Source organism: Micromesistius poutassou (assembly GCF_964030765.1).
Source record: "Micromesistius poutassou genome assembly, chromosome: 5".
NCBI classification, from domain to species: Eukaryota; Metazoa; Chordata; class Actinopteri; order Gadiformes; family Gadidae; genus Micromesistius; species Micromesistius poutassou.
Genome location: NC_140275.1, coordinates 1,335,886 through 1,357,783, shown reverse-complemented (window position 1 = coordinate 1,357,783; position 21,898 = coordinate 1,335,886). Strand labels below are relative to the sequence as shown.

General features: G+C 50.0%; 2 protein-coding genes and 1 pseudogene across 11 annotated transcripts in view; 2 read left to right on the top strand and 1 right to left on the bottom strand.

Moving 5' to 3' along the window:
• Positions 1-10,584, top strand: part of hectd4 (HECT domain E3 ubiquitin protein ligase 4) — a 57,298-nt gene extending 46,714 nt beyond the window's left edge. For all 9 annotated transcript variants that reach the window (XM_084468287.1, XM_084468286.1, XM_084468285.1 and 6 more), the window contains 8 exons: positions 665-784; positions 1,312-1,467; positions 2,048-2,151; positions 2,990-3,211; positions 3,593-3,759; positions 5,112-5,307; positions 6,082-6,304; positions 7,980-10,584. In XM_084468287.1, coding sequence (XP_084324413.1) covers positions 665-784; positions 1,312-1,467; positions 2,048-2,151; positions 2,990-3,211; positions 3,593-3,759; positions 5,112-5,307; positions 6,082-6,304; positions 7,980-8,116 — 1,325 coding nt within the window. In that variant the 3' untranslated portion in view covers positions 8,117-10,584. The remainder of the gene's footprint in view (positions 1-664; positions 785-1,311; positions 1,468-2,047; positions 2,152-2,989; positions 3,212-3,592; positions 3,760-5,111; positions 5,308-6,081; positions 6,305-7,979) is intronic.
• Positions 10,585-12,652: 2,068 nt separating this feature from the next.
• LOC311342798 (L-serine dehydratase/L-threonine deaminase-like) lies at positions 12,653-17,431 on the bottom strand. The gene is made up of 8 exons (XM_084467624.1): positions 17,343-17,431; positions 16,924-17,087; positions 15,803-15,842; positions 15,531-15,670; positions 15,179-15,270; positions 14,506-14,733; positions 13,860-13,984; positions 12,653-13,334 (listed from the first exon to the last, which is right to left on the bottom strand). Exons 2-8 carry the CDS (start codon positions 17,074-17,076, stop codon positions 13,141-13,143), a joined length of 972 nt encoding a protein of 323 aa, XP_084323750.1. The 5' UTR covers positions 17,077-17,087; positions 17,343-17,431; the 3' UTR covers positions 12,653-13,140.
• A 2,680-nt stretch (positions 17,432-20,111) lies between these two features.
• Positions 20,112-21,502, top strand: LOC311343924 (annotated as a pseudogene). Its single transcript has one exon. The product of its transcript is annotated as an uncharacterized misc_RNA (transcript).
• The last annotated feature ends 396 nt before the right edge of the window (positions 21,503-21,898 follow it).

Below are 21,898 nucleotides of genomic sequence, written 5' to 3'. Positions count from 1 at the left end.
TTTGACTTAACGTAAATGTATTTATCATCATAAAACTGCAAAACATAACGTGTATAGCACTTTTTTTTTTTACATTTTGGACCAATTCTGAGATTGTCATTTTGAGAATTGGTCCTAATGGATTGGTCAACATTGACCAATCACGCATGTAATTGTGATGCTATGAAAAGGCTGTTTTAGGGATTTGACGGGAGTGACTTGTGAGTGAGTTTTATTCTCTGGACCACATTTTGTAATTTAAGGGAAAAGGAATCCCTTGATCTTACAGCTAATGTTATGAATTCATAGCAACAGGATGTGAGGGTCGTGTTGAGGGTCAGAAATAATTGAGGTCCCTGAAGTTTCCCTGACAGTTAAGATGCAGGAGGGAAGACGCCCTTCTGTTCCATCCATCTTTTTTATATTAGTATTTTGTGTTGGTTGTGGCGATGCCGAAATTCAATGCCACTTTGTCATTTGGTTTGGGAGTCATGAAAGAAAATCAATCTAAAAAAGTCAAACCAGAAAATCCAATCTATTTGTCAACAATAAGATATACACTTCTATTGTATTTTTTAATCAAGAAACTCTTTTATACGCTTTATTTATGATGCCCTACCTGACCAGTCGGGCTGAGACAAAGTGTCGACCGATGATGAATCATCTCCCGTCTCTCTCGCCTCAGGTCTGGTGTACTACGACACCAAGGTGACGGTGATGAACCGAGTGCTGAACGCCACGGTCCAGCGTACGGCCGACCACGCCGCCCCCGAGATCACCCTGGACCCCCTGGAGATCGTGGGAGGTAGGCGCTCTGTCAAGCCCGCTTCTTAGCCAAACGCCGCTGTGATCAAACAGACAGCACGGCTTCCGTCTCTTTATGCGTCTCAGCTCAAACATTGACACACACGCTAATAGACTGTTATGCAGGAGATTAGGCAATTAACTTCATACACATTATTGGTAAAGGCCACTCCTGTTTGTGTGTTTGTGTGTGTGTGTGTGTGTGTGTGTGTGTGTGTGGTTACGTGTGTGTGTGTGTGTAATTACATAATTACATTTAGCAGATGCTTTCATCCAAAGCGACACACCATCCATCCATCCATACCATCCATACACACATTCACACACCGACGGCGGAGTCAACCACACACGTGGCGACAGCCAGCTCGTCAGGAGCAGTCAGGGTGAGGGCGTCTCGCTCAGGGACACCTCGACACTCTGCTAGGAGGTGCCGGGGATCGAACCAGCAACCCTCCGGTTACAAGTCGACCCGCTCCACCTCCTGAGACACTGCCGCCCCATATAACGTGTATCGTGTGTGGTCCGTAGGGGAGATCCGGTCCTCAGAGAACACGTACTTCTGCCAGGCGGCCCGACAGCTGTCCTGCGTCCCCTCCTCCCAGCTCTGCGTCAAACTGGCCAGCGGAGGGGACCCCACCTACGCCTTCAACATCCGCTTCACCGGGGAGGAGGTGCACGGCACCAGTGAGTACAGCGCACCACCTCCCCTACCTCCCCTGCACCCTGCCCCCGGGAACCCTTTGTATGTCCATCAGAAGGTGGGGTGATGCTTTGTACATCCCAGGTGGGGAATCTGGGAGCCAACACAGCACGTATGGGACAGTGGTAGAATAAACACTAGTTGGAAGCATCTATTCTAATAATATAGCACATATTGTATCATAACCTTATTCACTTTATTCCTGGTTCATTCATAGGGGGGATATCATGCCACCAGGTGTGAGTGTGATTAGCCATCACAAGCCAATGGAAAATCTTCCTTTTCTTTTCCTGTGTTTTAGTGACATCACATGTGGGAGTGTCCACCTAGATGTATGACGATAGATCAGTCTACCAGCATACCCAGTGGACTGCAGCCTAATCAGGGCTGTCAGGGCTAATCACATTCACACCTGATGACATAATCTCACCCCTTTTCAAAAGCCTTTTGCAAGAACGATCTTTGCACCAAGGAATAGCTCTGCTGAACCGCCACAGAGACCAGGTGTTTTCCCTCAGTCTGACGGTATTCATGGCGGTGTGCTCCCTCCTTCCTCCCCTCCAGGCGGCTCCTTCAGACACTTCCTGTGGCAGGTGTGCAAGGAGCTGCAGAGCTCGGCGCTGTCCCTGCTGCTGCCCTGCCCCAGCGCGGCAGCCAATCGCAACAAGGTAGGCGGGCCCGCGCCTTATGAGTGACGCGTGAGTCACCCGGACGGCCAGTTGTTGTTGTTGTTGTTCTAACCCAGTTTCACGACGACAGTTGCGGTTGCAATCGCCTGGTTAGAGAAATGATTTGATGTTCTGGGAAAAGACACGTTGTTTACCGTTCTAGGAAGCATGGTGTGATTTAATGTATGGGCTTTAAACAAAGACATACATGGTATCCCTGGTGCCGACGATAGAGAGCAGTAATGAAAATCGTCAACGTCCCCGCTGTGTTATGCGTACGCTGTGCTTGGTGCTGTGTGTTCCCCTGTGTTGTCATGAGTAGAACGCAATGTTCCAGTTCATATTTACGTACTGGTTCTGAATACGCTGAGCTATGAGAGATGTGTGTGGTTCATTAGGACATGATCTAAGCTGCTTTAGGATCAGGCCTTGAACCCCAGCATGTCTTATCGCCTTTGGAAACGTCTGGGAATCCAATCACGATCAGTCCAAATCCAGATCATTTAGGGTGACAGTAGCTCAGCAGGTAGAGACGGTTGACTGGTAACCGGGAGGTTGCTAGTTTGATCCCCGGCTCCTCCTCCTCCTCCTACGAGTGTCGAGGTGTCCCTGAGCAAGGCACGTCACCCTGACTGCTCCACACGAGCTGGCTGTCGCCCTGCGTGGTTGACTCCGCCGCCGTTGTGTGAATGAATGGTTGTAAGTCGCTTTGGATGCAAGCGTTGGCAAAAATCCCCTAAATGTAAAATGTAAATTTAAAGTGACCTCCCAACGTTGCGCGAGTGTGTGTGTTTTTCCTGTTTTTCCGCTGACCTCTCTCTCTCCTCGCCCTCCCCAGGGGAAGTACATCCTCACGCCCTGTCCCATCAGCTACGCCGAGGAGCAGCTGCTGCACTTCCTGGGCCAGCTGCTGGGCATCGCCATCCGGGCCGACGTGCCGCTGCCGCTGGACCTGCTGGCGTCCTTCTGGAAGGGCCTGGTGGGCCAGCCCCTGGACCCCGAGCAGGACCTGCAGGACGCCGACCTGCTCACCTACAACTACGTCAAGAAGTTCGAGAGTGTAGGTCGCCCCGACGCTGCGTCCAGCGTGTGTCGTGGAGATTTCTTCGCCATATACTGTGTTTATGACACACCCCTGACCCTAGCCCCCCAGAGGGCAAGAAAGAACTTGAAGGCATACAATATCTCTGAGAACAATGCTGTGATCTCTTACTCTCCCCCTCTCTCTCTCCCTCCCTTTCTCCCTCTCCCTCCCTCTCCCTGTCTCTCTCCCTCCCTCCCTCTCTCTCCCTCTCCCTCCCTCCCCCTCTCTCTCTCTCTCCCTCCCTCCCTTTCTCTCTCTCTCTCTCCCTCCCTCTCTCTCTCTCTCTCTCCCTCCCTCTCTCTCCCCCTCCCTCCCTCCCTCTCCCTGTCTCCCTCCCCCCTCCCTCTCTCCCTGCAGGTGGGTGAGGAGGTGGAGCTGGACGCCCTGTGTGCGGAGATCTCCTCCCAGTACCACACAGGGGAGAGCCCCGACTCCCCCAGCCGGCCGTGCTGCACCTTCACCTACATCACCATGACGGGCGAGGAGGTGGAGCTGTGTCAGGGCGGCCACAACATCGCCGTCAGGTAACCGCCGGCGACGCTCTGATGAGGCGCTTGGGAAACGGTTGGAGTCGAGTGAACGTAGTGGTGGAGGTCCTGTTCGTTTAGGGGGTCCTGTTCGTTTAGGGGGTCCTGTTCGTTGAGGGGGTTCTGTTCTTTAGGGGGTCCTGTTCGTTTAGGGGGTCACGTTCGTTTAGGGGGTCCTGTTTGTTTAGGGGGTCACGTTCGTTTAGGGGGTCCTGTTCGTTTAGGGGGTCCTGTTCGTTTAGGGGGTCCTGTTCGTTTAGGGGGTTCTGTTCTTTAGGGGGTCCTGTTTGTTTAGGGGGTCCTGTTCGTTTAGGGGGTCCTGTTCGTTTAGGGGGTCCTGTTTCTTTAGGGGGTCCTGTTCGTTTAGGGGGTCCTGTTCGTTTAGGGGGTCCTGTTTGTTTAGGGGGTCACGTTCGTTTAGGGGGTCCTGTTTGTTTAGGGGGTCCTGTTCGTTTAGGGGGTCCTGTTCGTTTAGGGGGTCACGTTCGTTTAGGGGGTCCTGTTCGTTTAGGGGGTCCTGTTCGTTTAGGGGGTTCTGTTCGTTTAGGGGGTCCTGTTCGTTTAGGGGGTCACGTTCGTTTAGGGGGTCCTGTTTGTTTAGGGGGTTCCGTAGCCTCGTGAGACTCACCTGATAACAACCGGTTCACGTTGAACAAGGAGCGTTGAACAAGTAATCGGATAATGCTCCAACCGAATTTTGCAGCCGGCAAACAGAGCAACGGTAAAACAGTTATGTCATCTGATTGGCTGGAGTAAGGTCGTAGGGTAATTTAGGGCCGCGCCCTTATTTGTAATCATTTGCTGGCCCAGGCAAGATCAAACTGATATTCATTAAAGTTGATATTCATCAACTTTAATAAGTAAAGGGCCTGATGAGGGTATTAATGCTGTTGGTTAAGTGAACCCCTGCTGATTATATTCTGAATTTGACATTGTGTGTGTGTGTGTGTGTGTGTGTGTGTGTGTGTGTGTGTGTGTGTGTGTGTGTGTGTGTGGGGGTGTGTGTCTCTCTCTCTCTCTTTGTGTGTGTATGTGTGTGTGTGTGTGTGTGTGCGTCTCTCTCTCTTTGTGTGTGTGTGTGTGTGTGTGTGTGTGTCTCTTTATGTGTGTGTGTGTGTGTGTCTCTTTGTGTGTGTGTGTCTCTCTCTCTTTGTGTGTGTATGTGTGTGTGTCTCTGTGTGTGTGTGTGTGTGCGTTCACGTGTGTATGTGTGTGTGTGCGTTCGCGCGCGCGCGTGTGTGTGTGTGTGTCTCTTTGTGTGTGTGTGTGTGTGTGTCTCTTTGTGTGTGTGTGTCTCTTTGTGTGTGTGTGTGTGTGTGTGTGTCTCTTTGTGTGTGTGTGTGCTCCAGCTGGGAGAACAAGGGGGAGTATGCGCGGGCGGTGCGCGCGCTGCGGCTGCGCGAGCTGCACAACGTGGAGTGCATGAGCGCGGTGCGGGCCGGCCTGGCCTCCATCATCCCCCTGCAGCTGCTCACCGTGCTCAGCCCCCTGGAGGTGGAGCTGCGCACCTGCGGCCTGCCCCACATCAACCTGGAGTTCCTGAAGGTAACGCCAGAACACACACACACACACACACACACACACACACACACACACACACACACACACACACACACACACACACACACACACACACACACACACACACACACACACACAGAGACACACACACACACACACACACACTGAGAGACAAACACACACACGGAGACACACACACACACACACACTGAGAGACAAACACACACTGAGACACACACACACACTGAGAGACAAACACACACTGAGACACACACACACACACACACACACGGAGACACACGGAGACACACACACTGAGAGACACACACACACACACACACAGAGACACACACACACACACACTGAGAGACAAACACACACTGAGACACACACACACACACACAGAGACACACGGAGACACACACACTGAGAGACACACACACACACACACGGAGACAAACACACACTGAGAGACACACACACTGAGAGACACACACACACACACTGAGAGACACACAGATACACACACTGAGAGACACAGACAGACAGACAGACAGACAGACAGACAGACAGAGACTCACGCACACACACTGAGAGACACACACACACACTGAGACACAAAAACACTGAGACACACATTCATACATACATACAGGGACACACATATACACAAACACACACACACACACACACACAAATATTTTGTCATTATTAAAAGGAGTCATTATTCTGGTTTTGTTCCAACCCTGTGTGTGTGTGTGTGTGTGTGCGTGCGTGTGCGCGTGTGCGTCGCCTCAGGCCCACACCATGTACCAGGTGGGTCTGATGGAGACGGACCCGCACATCGAGTTCTTCTGGACGGCGCTGGAGATGTTCACTCAGGAGGAGCTCTGCAAGTTCATCAAGTTCGCCTGCAACCAGGAGCGCATCCCCTTCACCTGCCCCTGCAAGGACGGGGGCCCCGACACCGCCCACGTGCCCCCCTACCCCATGAAGATCGCCCCCCCGGACGGAGCCGCCGGTAAGCAGCCCGCCGGGGTCCAGCTGGTGTGTGTGTGTGTGTGTGTGTGTGTGTGTGTGTGTGTGTGTGTGTGTGTGTGTGTGTGTGTGTGTGTGTGTGTGTGTGTGTGTGTGTGTGTGTGTGTGTGTGTGTGTGTGTGTGTGTGTGTGTGTTCAGTTATTTACCTTTCTTTTCTTTTTGTCTGTTGTATGTCCCGGATAAGAACAGCACAACAAGTCATGTAAAGTCTCATAGCAGACAACAAAACAACACATTACAGTTCAAACAGAGGATTCCACATTCAGGCTCCTAGAGACACACCTGGGCCCTGTTCCGAGAAGCCGGATTTCCCGGTTAACGGGATAATACTGTATATGTTATGTCAGAATTCAGGGAAAGCCAGACTTTTTGTTTTACCAAGATACCCAGGCTTAGAGTACTACTGGAGTACGCTTAGAGTTCAGCTACCATGGTGACGCACGCCCTGAGCCCGGGGTAAACCCGGGTCATAGCAGGCCTCGCCGAAGCGGGCGTGCTTTTAGGGTTTTTTGGGGGGGGTGGCGCTCTACTTTTTGAGAAGCAGAAAAACGACAGAAAAAAAACAACTTTATTAACATTGTTTTGTAGAGAGAATCGATGCAGGTGTGAAGTAGGTCACTGCAGTCAGCTGCTGGCTCAACTAGAGCTCCACCTTTCTCCAAGAAGAAATGGATGAATGTAGGAAATACACATTTTGTTATTTTTTTTATCACCAAGTAGCCTAAGAAAATAACTGTTGAACACTATGTTCTGTGCTAGTTTTGCAGAGCCAGCCGTTCTGTGGTGACAAAGTGCCAATGAGCCAGCCTAGGTTTCGAGAGCAAAAGCACGTAGATAGCAGTGACCGCTTGGGAAGCCCCCGAGGGTGGGATTGATGACACAGCCAATCTGGAGCCAGCATTTTTCACGTTCACCCTATCTGAGATCAAAATTGAATCTGCTGTTCTGAAACCAAAAGAAACACAGACAGTCCAGGAAGCACTCGATGTAGTCTGCATTCTGGTTTGGATTTAAGCATATCCTAACCTGCTCCTTGAAACCTGGTCCAGGAATGTCCAAACTAAAACCGTTACTGGCTACAGAGGGCCGACTCTGGGCCCTGGATGAAAGAAATGTGAAATATCCTTCATGTGGAACCATGTCATTTTAACTATGCTGTGTGATCTCCCATGACCTCATGTGTGCTGCGTTTATCAGATACACCGTGTGGAAGCCTGGAGGCTTTGAGAAACTCGGAACAACTTTGTTTTGCTGCCTTTAATAACACTGAGGAATTCCAAGAATGATTTGATTTCTGAAGGCATTATCGTCCCTGCCTCGACTCCACTGACACCCCGTTGGAGTGAATGAATCACTGCCTTCACACATGCAGTATTTAACAAGGAGTTCAGATTAGAGCGAGAAGGATCCATATTTATCTAGCGACAGCCAGGCTCAACCCGAGCAGCATTTCTTTGGTGCTAGCTGTGACAAGCATGGGGAAGAGTGTGTGGGCACATGAACAGAGCAGACATGACTGCTGTCATCCTAATCACTTTTCTGTCTGTCTGTGTTTGTGTGTGTGCGTTTGTGCATCCGTGTGTGCGTTTGTGTATCCGTGTGTGTGTGTGTGCGTTTGTGCATCCGTGTGTGTGTGTGTGTGTGTGTGTGTGTGCAGGCTCGCCGGACTCGCGCTACATCCGGGTGGAGACGTGCATGTTCATGGTGAAGCTGCCCCAGTACACGTCCCTGGAGGCCATGCTGGAGAAGCTCCGCTACGCCATCCACTACCGCGAGGACCCGCTCAGTGGCTAGGCCGAGGCCCCGCCCCCTCTCATCACCATACGTCCGGCTCCTCCTCCTCCCCCTCCTCCCCCCTCCCCCCCCCCCCCCCCCCCCCCCCCCCCCCCCCCCCCCCCGCCAGACCGCTCATGGCTGCTGGCCCCCCGATGCTCTGACATGTTTTTGCTTTGCTTTGGTTCTACCATCGACTGTTTCGCATCTTTTAGGCATTTCAACATTTTGCTGGAGGGGAATTCCCAGGTGAGGGTCAGAAACAGCTGACTCTGATCGATGGGTGTGCACTCATGTGTGCGTGCGTGCGTGTGTGTGTGTGTGTGTGTGTGTGTGTGCGTGTGTTTGTGTGTTCTGGTTGCACTTAGTATTGAAGTAGCCGCCGCAAGGGTTTGAAGCTGTGACACGGTGCAGTACTACTACAAAGTATTTCCGATATTACTTCTACTACGTTTTCTTATAGAAGCTTCCCGGTACTAGCCCTCCTTCACGGAGGGTAGGGTCCCCCACTGGCTCACAAGGTTGAGCATTACAAGGTTATGTTGAGCTCTGTAGGCCTCAATGTACGTCTCTCTGCTCTCTCTCTCTTTCTCTCTGCTCTCTCGCGCTCTCTCTGTCATATCACTCTCTCGCTCTGCTCTCTCTCTCTGCACTCACTCTCTCTCTCTCTCTCTCTCTCTCTCTCTTTCTCTTTCTTTTTCTCTCTCACTCTGCACTCTTTGAATTTGCGCTGTACTCCAGGAAACGTTACGGCTCGCGTTAATCTGCCAATGCTTCAACCTCGCTGCCTCCCTCTGTCTCTCTCCCTCTGTCTCCCTCCGAGCCCTCCTGTGTGACGAGCCTTTACCCCTTTGGTACTTCCCGCTAGAAAGGAGGACACTGGAAGTGTGTGTGTGTGTGTGTGTGCGTCAGAAATACCCTCCATGCTGTGAGGGCGGTCGCCCGAGTCGTGCTCGAGGAACCGGCGACGTGTCCTGACGCCGCGGGTTCACCACTGCAGCTCTGAGCAGGCAGAGCGTGAGACGCCCACTCTGTAGAGGAGGACGGCGCGACGCCGACCGTCACGAGAACACGGAAGACGAAACCGCCGACAGGAAAACCGACTCATCTGCCGACATAATCCGTGACTCTATTTAAGTCTCCGAAGAAGACGGCGTTTAGTTGTAAAGGAAACTGAGGAATATTTATCGACTTTTCCCTCCAGTTTGTCAGGTTGATTTAGAGATATCTGGCGGACCAATGAGGGGGTCCTCGCTGGGGAAGACCCCGGTTCCCCGTGTCCGACGACGGGGTTCTCACTGAGGAAGACCCCGGTCCCAGTGTCCGGACTTTGTGGGGGTACTCACTGACGAAGACCCCGGTACCCCAAGTGTCCGGACTTTGCTCTCCCTTTGGAAGGCCTTGTGTTGCTTTTCTAAGGCGGGGGGGGGGGGGTGTGTCGACCCATAGCTGCTTGTGTGCTATGCTACTGAATGTGGAAAACAGAATCCCTGGTTCCTCTCCAGTGCCACACTGTAACACACACACACACGTACACATTCACACACGTACATGTATTCACTTACACATACACAAACACACACATACACACACACAGTATATATATATATATATATATATATATATATGTACCTGGGGTGGGATCATCTTATGTCTGAGGAGAAGTTGAGAACAGGCCTTTGCCGTTTGCTTGGGTTTGTGGTGTTGGTTTGTTTCTGTTTTCCTGAGACTTTTATTTAGACTGTAAAAAAAAAAAAATACTGCAGAGAAAATAAATGTACATAGTTTTATGTTTTGAAAGCGGTTTTATTAATTTATTGCTTATTCACTTCACCTGATGATGATTTTTTTTTTTTTGCACTATTCTTCCATGAGATCCTTGTTCTACAAGGAGCAGATGCGGGGGGGGGTCTGTTGACGTCCTGTTTGGTTTAGCGGGGGGGGGGGGGGGGGGGGGTTATTTTTTTACAAACTCTTGAAGCGACCGACGTCCATCTTGTGCTTCGACAGGTCGTCTCCGCCAACAAACATGTTCTTGTGGAAGTAAAAAAAAAAACACACTTTTACTTGGAATAGAACTTTAAAAAAACAGCCAATGATTGATATTCAACATGTGTGTGTGTGTGTGTGGGGGGGGGGGGTTTAAGTTGCTTGCCAGTTTTAAAATGTTTGGGTCTTTTATTTTGAAGGGTATACCGGTATACCGCTGCTAACAGGGATGCTCGCTTACTTTCTCCTGAGGGGCTGGAGGGGAGATCATATAAAGGACATATCCATACACAGACGTGCTACGATGAGAAAATGTGTGCTGTACATTTACTTGATATTTATTACAATTATTTATGGTTGCATTAACTTTTACTGTCTTACCTCTGCACATCAGAAACTTCAAAAAAAGAAAAACGCATCTTAAAGAGAAAAAAAAGGATTATACAGATGTAAAGAATCAGATGGCGTTTGAGATTTCTGTGTCACAATAAAGAAATGTCTTGACGTACTACTGTGGTGTCGGTTGCTTGTGTTCTGGTTGGTTGGTGCTGTTTTCTCCATGAAGGTACACAGAGGTGTTTCCTCAGTACTTAAAGTCTATTGAGTTAAGATAGGATAGAGAGGCCACATGGGAATTTTTGTTCTGGGTTTAAAGTCAGAATTCTTACTTTAAATCAAAGTTCAGACTTTTCTTTTGTTCTGAGTTTAAAATCATAATTCTGATTTTAAAATCAGAACTTTTTATTCAGACTGTAATCTCAGAATTCTGAGATTAAAATCAGAGCTCTAAAAACATAATCACACGTGGCCCTAATCCCTAGTCCCATGATACAACTAGTAGAGCTTAAAGTTGGTTTCACAATAGTTAAAATAGGATGCAATGCGAAGAGGTTCCTGAGTGCATAACCAGACAACCTCTCGCTGTCGTCCAACCAGACACATGCTCTGAGTGTTGATCACCATCAGGGTTTGAAAAAGTTGTGGGGGTCAGAGTTTTGTTAGGGGGAGGGGGCTTCAGTTACAGTGGTTCAGTTTTATTAGGGGGAGGGGGGGGGGGGGGGGGTATGATACACAAAGTATTAAGTCTCTGAATTTAGCATTCAGCATTTACTCATCTATGAGGAGTTCTCCAGAGCTGATTTTGTATACAGTTGTATTTAGTTTCTAATTTCATTTTTATCTCTAGAAACATGACCTCGGTCCGGACCTCGTGACCTCGTGGCTACGGGCATGATCACGATGTCTCAGGTCTCGGCCTCTGGCAACTTGACCTCGGTGACCTCGTGGCTACGGGCATGATCACGATGTCTCAGGTCTCGGCCTCCGCGTCACCGTCCGCGTGAGGACCCGTGTTGTGTAAGGTTGCACCCTTATGCAAGACGCCTTGCTGCAGCATGGGGGCCGGGGGAACCAGACACCTTCTGGGAGCAGCGAGGGGCCGGGCAAGGCCAGTTTCAGCCGGATCTGAGTCATAACCCCCTCACTGACCAAGCACTCCTGCTCCGTCACCTCACTCAGCCCGTGAGTCTTTTACACCCGATATACAGTTGGATGCTTTATGCTCAGGGCCCAAAATAAACACAGCCTGACCCTGTGAAGCATTTTATTTTGAAATAACAAAGCACAGGAACACAATCTTTGCTGTTTATTGACGCCCTACGTGTGAGTGTATGGAAAAAGTAAACTTCTTAATACTATCATGTCCTTGAATGTTTACACATTAGTATTCTGGCGCGTTGACTAACATCATTGTATCTGATTCAGCCATGCCCTAAGCCAATTAAGCCATGATGTTGCTGTCAGATCAATTTTTTCAACACCTGTCACCTGTTTGACGCGGGGACACAGTCGACAACAGCAACGAGCGGACCTGCCCCTGTTTTGGATGAGCTGAGGACCAATCAGAGCGCAGCAGAGGGTGACATCCCTCTAAAAGACGATGTGTGAAATCTCGCTGTCTGTTTGTGTAACTGGAATGTGAACCCCTTGAGTCACCGTTGTTTACCTGAGGAGGACTGCCAGGCCTTATGAAATGCAGCAATTATCCAGAGGAGTCTTGATCGCTCTTTAAGATGGTTAATATTTTAATCCCTGTTCAATTCCGTGAAGAATGCATAATGGCTCAGTGGGTGCTACTCAAGCGGTAGAGCATGAAGAGAAACGTCCGGGTGTCTTTAGAGAGAAATGGAAATTAATTGTTTGTGAGAATGTGCTGAATAAAGTACAACAACATGAAGGGCATAGTTGGAAGGAAAATTAAAGGACTGATTCACGTTGTAGTGCATGTCTGGTACATTAGAATACATGTTTACTTATGTTTACTTACTTATACTATCTGAACTGCGGTATACACAAACCTACCATCACCTGAGGAATGATTATAAAATAAACCAGGCACCCATCTCCCTAAGACTCTTTTACATGTTTTATCAGCCAACAAAGAGACTAGAGTCTGTAAAGGTTTCAGGGAATGTCAGGTAGGGGTTAGAAGCTAAAGCGTTGACTCCTTTGGGAATCACACAGGTGCTGTCTTTCATTGTGCTAATAACCAAACTGCACGTCTTTTAAATTATTCTTTTTGTTTATTCCGCTAAAGAAAAATAACACGGAGACACTAGACAGTGACATTCATGAAATATTCATACAATGTTTCCTGATATTTCTAGTTTAAATATATACATTCATAAAGTACAAAATGTTCGCACGACAGAAAGAATAGGCGTAACAACATTTGTTTTTGTGGAAATATGCAGAATGTTCACAGCTCTATTCAAGGTTTGCTCCGAGGATAACTGGTTATATGAGAAACAGACTCACAGTATATACATATTCATATTTCCAGAAGACTGATTCCCCGATCAACACCAAGAAGGAGAACACACACGCTCCACTCCTGGAATGGTGGAAGTGTGTCACACCGGCCCTCTGTTTGGATGCTGTCGTTATATAAACCAGTATTTCTTCTTCTTCTTCTTCTTCTTTTTATAAAGTGTACAGCGAGTGGACTGGCGAGTCACTGTTGGAATGCGCGGCGCTGCCGGCGGTGGAGGAGGCCTTCAGAGCATGCCCAGCTGCTTCTTGAAGCCCAGCAGCTGCTCCATGCTGATGTTGTTGCCCCCGCACACCACCACCACCACGGGGCCCAGCGCCGGCCCCAGCCGCCCCTCCGCCTGCAGCCTCCCGAGGATCCCGCAGTACACGGCCGCCAGAGCCGCACCGCAGGCCGGCTCCACCAGGATCTTCTCATCATCTGGGGGGGGGGGAGAGAGAGAGAGAGAGAGAGAGAGAGAGAGAGAGAGAGGTGAGAGGTGAGAGAGAGGTGTGAGAGAGCGAGAGTGTCTGAGAATCTGGTATTTTCGCACACTGTGTGTAAATACACATTGTGAGTGACTGACTGACTGAATGGATATGACTGATCACACACAACGGCCTACAGGGTTATTTATGGTTCCACGTCAACGCAACGGGGTCTACGGACACCTTACGTCCGTTGCGGACCCTCCTTGCGTCCACCGCGAGGGCCGGACGTGCGCCTCCCAAAAAACGGTAACCTTGCGTCGAGGCGACGCAGCGGCGAGGGCCGTGATCGGTCCGCTCACTAAAACCCGACGCAGAACCAAAACAGGTTCACGTGTGGTTTGTCGAAGTGTCGTTCGTCGTCGTTTGTCGAAGTGTCGTTCGTTGCGTTGTGTGTCGACGTGTAAAACCATAACCGAGCCTCAAAGTCGACTGCTTTTCTCGGCGTCTGTTTTCTGTAGACTGTTTGAAGACTCACCGAGGAAGCGCTCGACGGCCCTGACGGCGTCGCGGTCCGTGACCACCTCTGAGAACACGGGGTGCTCGCCGCTCAGCTTCAGCGACTGCGCCGACACGGTGGCCAGGCCCAGCGTGGTGGCGATGCTGCGGAGAGAGAGAGAGAGAGGGGCGAGAGAGAACCCGCTCAGTCCGGGTCCACCGCCAACACAGGGGACAGCATCACCGCGACAACACCCGGCGGAGACGGACAGAAGGACAGAGAGACGGACAGGGAGGCAGACAGGGGGACGGACAGAGGGACGGACAGGGAGACGGACAGAGGGACGGACAGAGAGACAGACAGAGGGAAGGACAGAGACAGACAGAGAGACGGACAGAAGGACAGAGAGACGGACAGGGAGGCAGACAGAGGGACGGACAGAGGGACGGACAGGGGGATGGACAGGGAGACAGACAGAGAGATGGACAGAGAGACGGACAGAGAGACAGAGAGAGACGGACAGAGGGACGGACAGGGAGGCAGACAGAGGGACGGACAGGGAGGCAGACAGAGAGACAGACAGGGAGGCAGACAGGGGGATGGACAGAGAGACGGACAGAGAGACGGAGACATACATACAGAGACGGACAGGGAGACGGACAGACGGACGGCGTCGGGGGCCTACCTGGTGATCTCGGGCAGGGTGACCAGCCGGCCCGCCCTCACGGCCGCGTTGAGGCTGTGCGCGCCCTGCGTCTCCATGGCGACCACGGGCACGTCGGCCCAGCCGGCGCGACGCAGGCCCTCCACCACGCCGTTCATGAGGCCGCCGCCCCCCACCGACAGCACCACCGCCCCGGGCTTCTCCTTCAGGTCCTCCTCCAGCTCCCGGACCAGCGAGGTGTGGCCCTCCCTGAGCGCGCACACACACACACACACACACACACACACACACACACACACACACACACACACACACACACACATACAAAAACACGCAGAGATCAGCACCCCCGCGGCTCCTGGTTCATCCCACGTTCACACCGGTTTGTTTGTATCATTTCAGCTCGGAGCTGAACTCATAATACATTTATACTTGTTTGTACTTCCGCATTCCGTAGTGTAATGAAAGTACAAATAACGCGCTCAACAGATGAACCAAGCTGCTTTCGTCCCCGTGCGGATACAACGAGGGCTGCTGCACCCTTATCAGGTGGAACAGCCGTGTCTATCTGGTCGTAGCGGGCGGCGGCGGGGGGGGGGGGGGCGGGGGGGGGGGGGGGGGGCGGACGAGTGGAGCGATACGAGCGGCGGCTCCTGGAGGCCCCAGAGAGAGGGGCGTTGAGACGGTGCCTCACCAGATGAGAGGGTCGTCAAACGGGGAGATGAACACCCAGCCCGGGTTGTTGGCCACCAGCTCTTCTCCGTACGAGATGCTGTCGTTCAGAGCCTGGAGAAGACACACACACACACACACACACACACACAGAGACATACAGTTAGCTATGTGTGGTTGTCAATGTGTCTAAATATGTTTTATTGCTGGGAGCAGAGAGAGAGAGGGAGAGGAAGAGAGACAAAGAGAGAGAGAGAGAAAGAGGGAGAGAGAGAGCGAGAGAACTTGGTATTTTCCCACACTGAGTGAAAATACACACTGTGACGGACTGACTGACTGACTGACGGACTGACTGACTGATGCGACCTGCTGACCTTGCCGTGGATGATGACATCAGCGCCCTCGTCCTTGAGTCTCTGTACCGTGGACGGGGGGGTCACGCTCGGGACCACGATGGTCGCTGGGATGCTCAAATGGCGGGCAGAGTAGGCAGCGGCCATGCCGGCGTTCCCCCCTTTATGAACACACACACACACACACACACACACACACACACACCGCCACCGTTAAACAGCACCCATTTAAACACAACATCGTGAGCAGAGCCCCACTGAGAACGATCATGATGTGATGTCAGGACACTCACCTGAACAGCAGACGAAACGCTCACAGCCTCGCTCGGACCACTGCACGACAACAAGAAAATACGTTACACACATAACCCTCACAAGCACACACACACTCACACACACACACACACACACACACACACACACACACACATGTCCGCACACAGACACAGACACACACACACACACACATGTCCGCACACAAACACAAGTCCACCGGACATGTTCGAATGGATGTAACGGCTGAGGGGGAATTTTGGGTTGCGGGTGGACAGCATTGGGGAAAAAATATAAAGAGGGCATTTTGGGGGCCCCAAAAGGCCTTCTATGGGGCCTTCTATGGGGCCTGGGGCTCCAGGCAAGTGCTTGGGTTGCCTAACAGTACGACCCGCCCCAGATAGTGTGACCTGTACTAATTATGCTCCTGTTCCTGTTGACTATTGTGAGCAGCAGACAAGCAGGCATGCCAGCAGTGACTCACTCCTTGTTTTCACAGAAGAAAAACTGGTCTGTAACCATTCCGTTTTTTTTATATTGATTTATGCAAATGATGTTTACGTCAGCGTGTTGAAGAATAACTCATTTTAGGAGACTTCCTGACCTTGCAAAGTATTTGATTACATTTAAGAGCATACTCATGGCAAGATACAGTCATTTACCATGCATATATTCAACGAGACGATGGGCGTCCGCGTGTTATTGGGAAAGGTTGACATCGCGGGGCAGTGACAGGAAAACAAAGATGAGGGGGAGGGATCCTCGGAGGAGGTACGGTCTGAGTGGGACCAGGGTGATTTTAGATACACTATACTTTGCATAACAATGAAGTCTTTCGATTGGCCTGGCCTCTGTGTCAGACCGTTGTGGCCGCAGTGGCAATGCAAATGCAAAACTACCTTAACACCATTCCATTAGAGAGCAAGGGAGACGTCTCCAGGTCCAAGGAGAATGCCTTTTCATCAAACGCCTTTTCAATTGACTAGTTATCATATAAACAATATCATATATTCAAGTTAGCATATAACTTGAATAAAATCCTACATTAATATTTCCACAACACACAACACACAGTCACAATTCCCCCGGTGCGCGACACTAATTAACCAAAACCAGGTAAGAGCAACACCAGGTGACTCACTGTTTTACACAGGTGGCCGATGCCCCTGATCTTGAAGGAGCCGGTGGGCTGTGAGGAGTCCAGCTTGAGGTAGATGGAGGTCCCGGCCACCTTGCTGAGGGCCAGGCTCTCTCTCAGGGGGCTGGCAACGTGGAGTGGTCCCTGCTTCTTCATGTTGCTATGGGCTAAACCAATGAAAGGACACCCAGGTGACATGAGGAGGATGTGAAGGCACGGCCACTGTGTACAGAGCAGGGCTGGGATTGTGTTTTGTTCTGTCAAGTGTTGAGTGCTTTGTCAAGTGACTTACAAAGCGGCTTACTTTGTAAGTCACTTTAATGCACATGTATTGATTTGAATATATAGGACTGACTGAGAAGTGATCTTGTAAAACCAACGCTTATGGTTTAGTATGAACCAGATAATTTAAAGCAGCTTACCTTGTTCCAGTGGATGAGTAGAATCCTTTGACAGTGTGATAACACGACTGTTTCCTCTGAGCCTCAGGAGAGCCTTTATAGCATCGATCGTGGGCTCGGCAGAGGCACCCCTCTTATGGACCAATCACGGTGAAGGAAGTACTTTATGACAAAGCCACGCCCACATTCTATTAGGATGAGACAGGTGCTGGACAACAGGATAATACTGGTGAGAACTGAGTTCATCAAAGATGACTTCATGTTAATTGTGTGGCCATTAAAGTGGTATGTGAACACATCCTACAGGGTTATGTTGAAAGAAGAGGACATCAGATCACGTCTACTTCAGCCTATTAAATGCTTGCGTTTGAGATAGGGATGTATCAAACACAAAAGTTGCTGCAGAATGATGAGTGATGCAGAAATGCATCACATTGCAATCTAGACTTAATTTCATAATAATAAAGAGTTGAACACGATGTCGATCAAAAATGTCCCGTAAGCCATACGTCTGTTCAATTACTTTACTATTTTAAATCAAACAGCACCCGAAAGCTCATTTTCATTGTCAGATAAGCTTTCAATGTTATTATCAGCAGTGTGTGCGCTGTGTGTTTACTGGTGGTTAAAGGTTCAGGGGCATGTTACACAGTGTTCCCTGCACTCACTTACCCTTCAAACGCACACACTGCGTTCATTACCAAAAGAGTCGCTGCTATTTTGACTCTCCTACTCACTACCAAAAGGAGGTCCCGTCTGGCCACGGCGGGGCCCCAGTCAGACACTCTTAAGGGCAACAAGCAGCATGACACAGGGTCGCCTCAAACCTGATTCATCCAGATCAGGACGGAGGGAGAGAAAGATAGTAAGAATTACCATCAGTGTCATCATCCAAACGATCTGAGGCTGTTTAAAGACAAAGGGCATATGGAAGCAGATCTGCACAAATTGATGCCACTGAATTGATGGAAGGTCTATAATATAGACCTGGGGTAAATGTAAACGTTTTACAGAATAGTATTTTATTTTTATTTATTAGTTTATTTGTCAGGGACAATGCAGCGCACATTATTACATACATAGCTATCACAGTCAATGCCATAAGAAGATGTCTGTAGATGTGTTACATAAAAGGTTTCTAGCCGTTGGCTGATTTGCAACCCCAGTCCCTGGTCAGACCTTCCTAAAAACATGTTGTAGTCCAAAATTATTCTAAAAAGTGTAGTATACGTGTGCACACACCTCTCTATACACATAGAGACCAACAAAACATCAAGGGTAATCTTAGTGTTCATACCCTAACCATACACATCAGAACAACCACAACATACATAGGAACATCACAAACAGCAAGTCACGTAACACAACCCCCAGACACCCAGCCGCCCGCAAACTCTCACCAGTCACACACACACACACACACACACACACACACAACATACAACAACACAGACACAAAACATCACATCACGTACGACACAACCCCCAGATACCCAACCCCCTGCAAACTCTCACCTATGCGAACAGCAGGTATCTACACAGACAGTACAGTAAAACATAGACAATAGAGTGTGTGTATGTGCGTGCATGTGTGTGTGTGCGTGCGTGCGTGCGAGCGTGCGTGTCTTAGTGGTCACATCCCTGATTTACTTTCAGCCAGTGTTTTACCTTACTGCTAAATGTTTTCAGTTCTGTTTGTTCTGTTCTGTTCTGTTCAGAGAAGTTGAAGTTGGTGAGCTTGTTCAAGAGTATGCTGTGGTTCAGAATCAGAATCAGAAAAGGTTTTATTGCCAAATACATTTTCACATATGAGGAATTTTTCTTTTTTTTTTTTTTTCAGTGCGCACGATATTTACAAACAATAAACAATAAATCAAGTGGTCCAATACAATAAGATATTCCAAAAATAAATAAAAAATTAAAATTAAAAAGATAATAATAGAATAAATTAAAAAGACACTTTATATACAAATGAACCGTAATAAGAAGAATTAGAGAAAAAAAATAATATATATATATATATATATATATATATATATATATATACACAATTGTGCAGAATGATGCAAGTAGTGCAAAAATGTGTCATCATAGGCAGATGACGGGTGGTGGGTGAAGGGGGGGTAGTGTGCGTGTCAGTGGGGGTCCGGGGCCGTTGTTGATGAGGCCGGTTGCAGACGGGAAGAAACTGTTTTTGTGGCGTGAGGTTTTGGTCTTGACAGACCTCAACCTCTTGCCGGAGGGGAGTGTTTCGAACAGTTTATGTCCAGGGTGGGAGGGGTCCAACATGATCTTCCCTGCACGTCTCAGTGTCCTGGAGGCGTGCAGGTCCTGGAGGGACGGCAGGTTGCAGCCAATCACCTTTCCAGCACTGCGGATGATACGCTGCAGTCTGCTCCTGTCTTTGACCGTAGCAGCAGCGTACCAGATGGTGATGGAGGAGGTGAGGATGGACTCTATGATGGAGGTGTAGAAGTGCACCATCATAGTCTTTGGCAGGTTGAACTTCTTCAGCTGCCGCAGGAAGTACATCCTCTGCTGTGCCTTTTTGGTGATGCAGCTGATGTTCTGCTCCCACTTGAGGTCCTGGCTGATGACTGTGCCCAGGAAGCGGAAGGACTCCACAGTGTCGACTGGGGAGTCACACAGAGTGATGGGGGAGGGTGGGGCTGCATTCCTTCTGAAGTCTACAACCATCTCCACTGTCTTTAGAGCATTGAGCTCTAAGTTGTTTTGGCCACACCAGGTCACGCCGTCCCCCGTGCTCCACTGGGACACTCTGACCACGTCATGGTCCACCTGATTCCTGCATACAGGCAGAAATTAAAACTCTGTAAACCTGTTGTGAGGACGACTAAAAAGTGGACTAGTGAGGCTGTGGAGGATCTTCAGGCGTGCTTGGACTGCACTGACTGGGACATTTTCAGGTCTGCCACCAACAGTCTTGATGAGTACACAGATGCTGTGACATCTTATATCAGCTTCTGTGAGGACAGCTGTGTACCATCTCGCAGCAGGGTGATCTACAATAACAACAAACCCTGGTTCACAGCAGAACTCGGACAGCTAAGGTTGGCAAAGGAGAAGGCGTTTCGGAGCGGAGACAAAGACCGGTTTAAGGAGTCCAAATACAGGTTTAGCAAGGCGGTGAGAGATGCTAAACTCTCGTATTCAAAGAGACTCCAACAGCAGTTCTCAGATAACGACCCAGCGTCTGTCTGGAAGGGTCTGAGACTGCTCACCAACTACAAACCGTCTGCCCCCCACTCCATCGACGACCCACACCTGGCCAACGACCTGAACGAGTTCTACTGCAGATTCGACAGACAATGCAGTCCTGTTACCATCCCCCGTACCCCCATTCACCATCCCCAGATCACCACACCCTCCCCCCCCACCTCAGCAGGAGCCCAGGAATGTCCTCTCCTGCCTACCTCTGAGACCCCCTCCCCCCCTCCGACACCTCTCTCCATCCTGGAGAGGGATGTCAACAGACTGTTCAAGAGGCAGAGACCCCGCAAGGCAGCTGGACCGGACTCTGTCTCCCCCTCCACCCTCAAGCACTGTGCAGATCAGCTGTCTCCAGTGTTTACAGACATTTTTAACACCTCGCTGGAGACATGCCATGTACCAGCCTGTTTTAAATCCTCCACCATCATCCCCATCCCCAAAAAAACAAGGCCCATAGAACTCAAAGACTACAGACCAGTCGCCTTGACCTCTGTGGTCATGAAGTCCTTTGAGCGCCTTGTCCTGTCACACCTCAAATCCATCACGGACCCTCTCCTGGACCCCCTGCAGTTCGCCTACAGAGCCAACAGGTCTGTGGACGATGCTGTAAACCTGGCCCTCCACTTCATCCTCCAGCACCTGGACTCAGCAGGAACCTATGCCAGGATCCTGTTTGTGGACTACAGCTCTGCCTTCAATACCATCATCCCGACCTTGCTACAGGACAAGCTCTCCCAGCTGCACGTGCCCGACTCCACCTGCCGGTGGATCACTGACTTCCTGTCTGACAGGAAACAGCATGTGAAGCTGGGGAAGCACGTCTCCAACAGCCTGACCATCAGCACCGGATCCCCTCAGGGCTGCGTTCTTTCTCCCCTGCTCTTCTCCCTGTACACCAACGGCTGCACCTCCAGTCACCAGTCCGTCAAGCTCCTGAAGTTTGCGGATGACACCACCCTCATTGGGCTCATCTCTGGCGGCGATGAGACTGCCTACAGGTGGGAGATGTGTTCACAGTGTTCACTGTGTCAAAGGCCTTTTTGAGGTCTATAAACACAGCTCCCACAACATTACCCTTGTCCAACTTGCTCTTAATGTTCTCGGTTAGGTAGCAGTTGGCCATTTCTGTTGAATACCCTTGTCTGAAACCAAATTGTTTGGGGTTAATGAGGCTGTTGTTTTCAAGATGCCTACTTAGTTGTTCTGTTATGATTTTTTCTAACATTTTTGAGAGGGCGGGTAATATTGAGATTGGCCTGTAGTTGCCTGCTTGGTCCTTTGCACCAGCCTTAAAAATTGGAATGATAATGGCTTGCTTCCAGCTGTGTGCCCACTCTGGTGGAGAG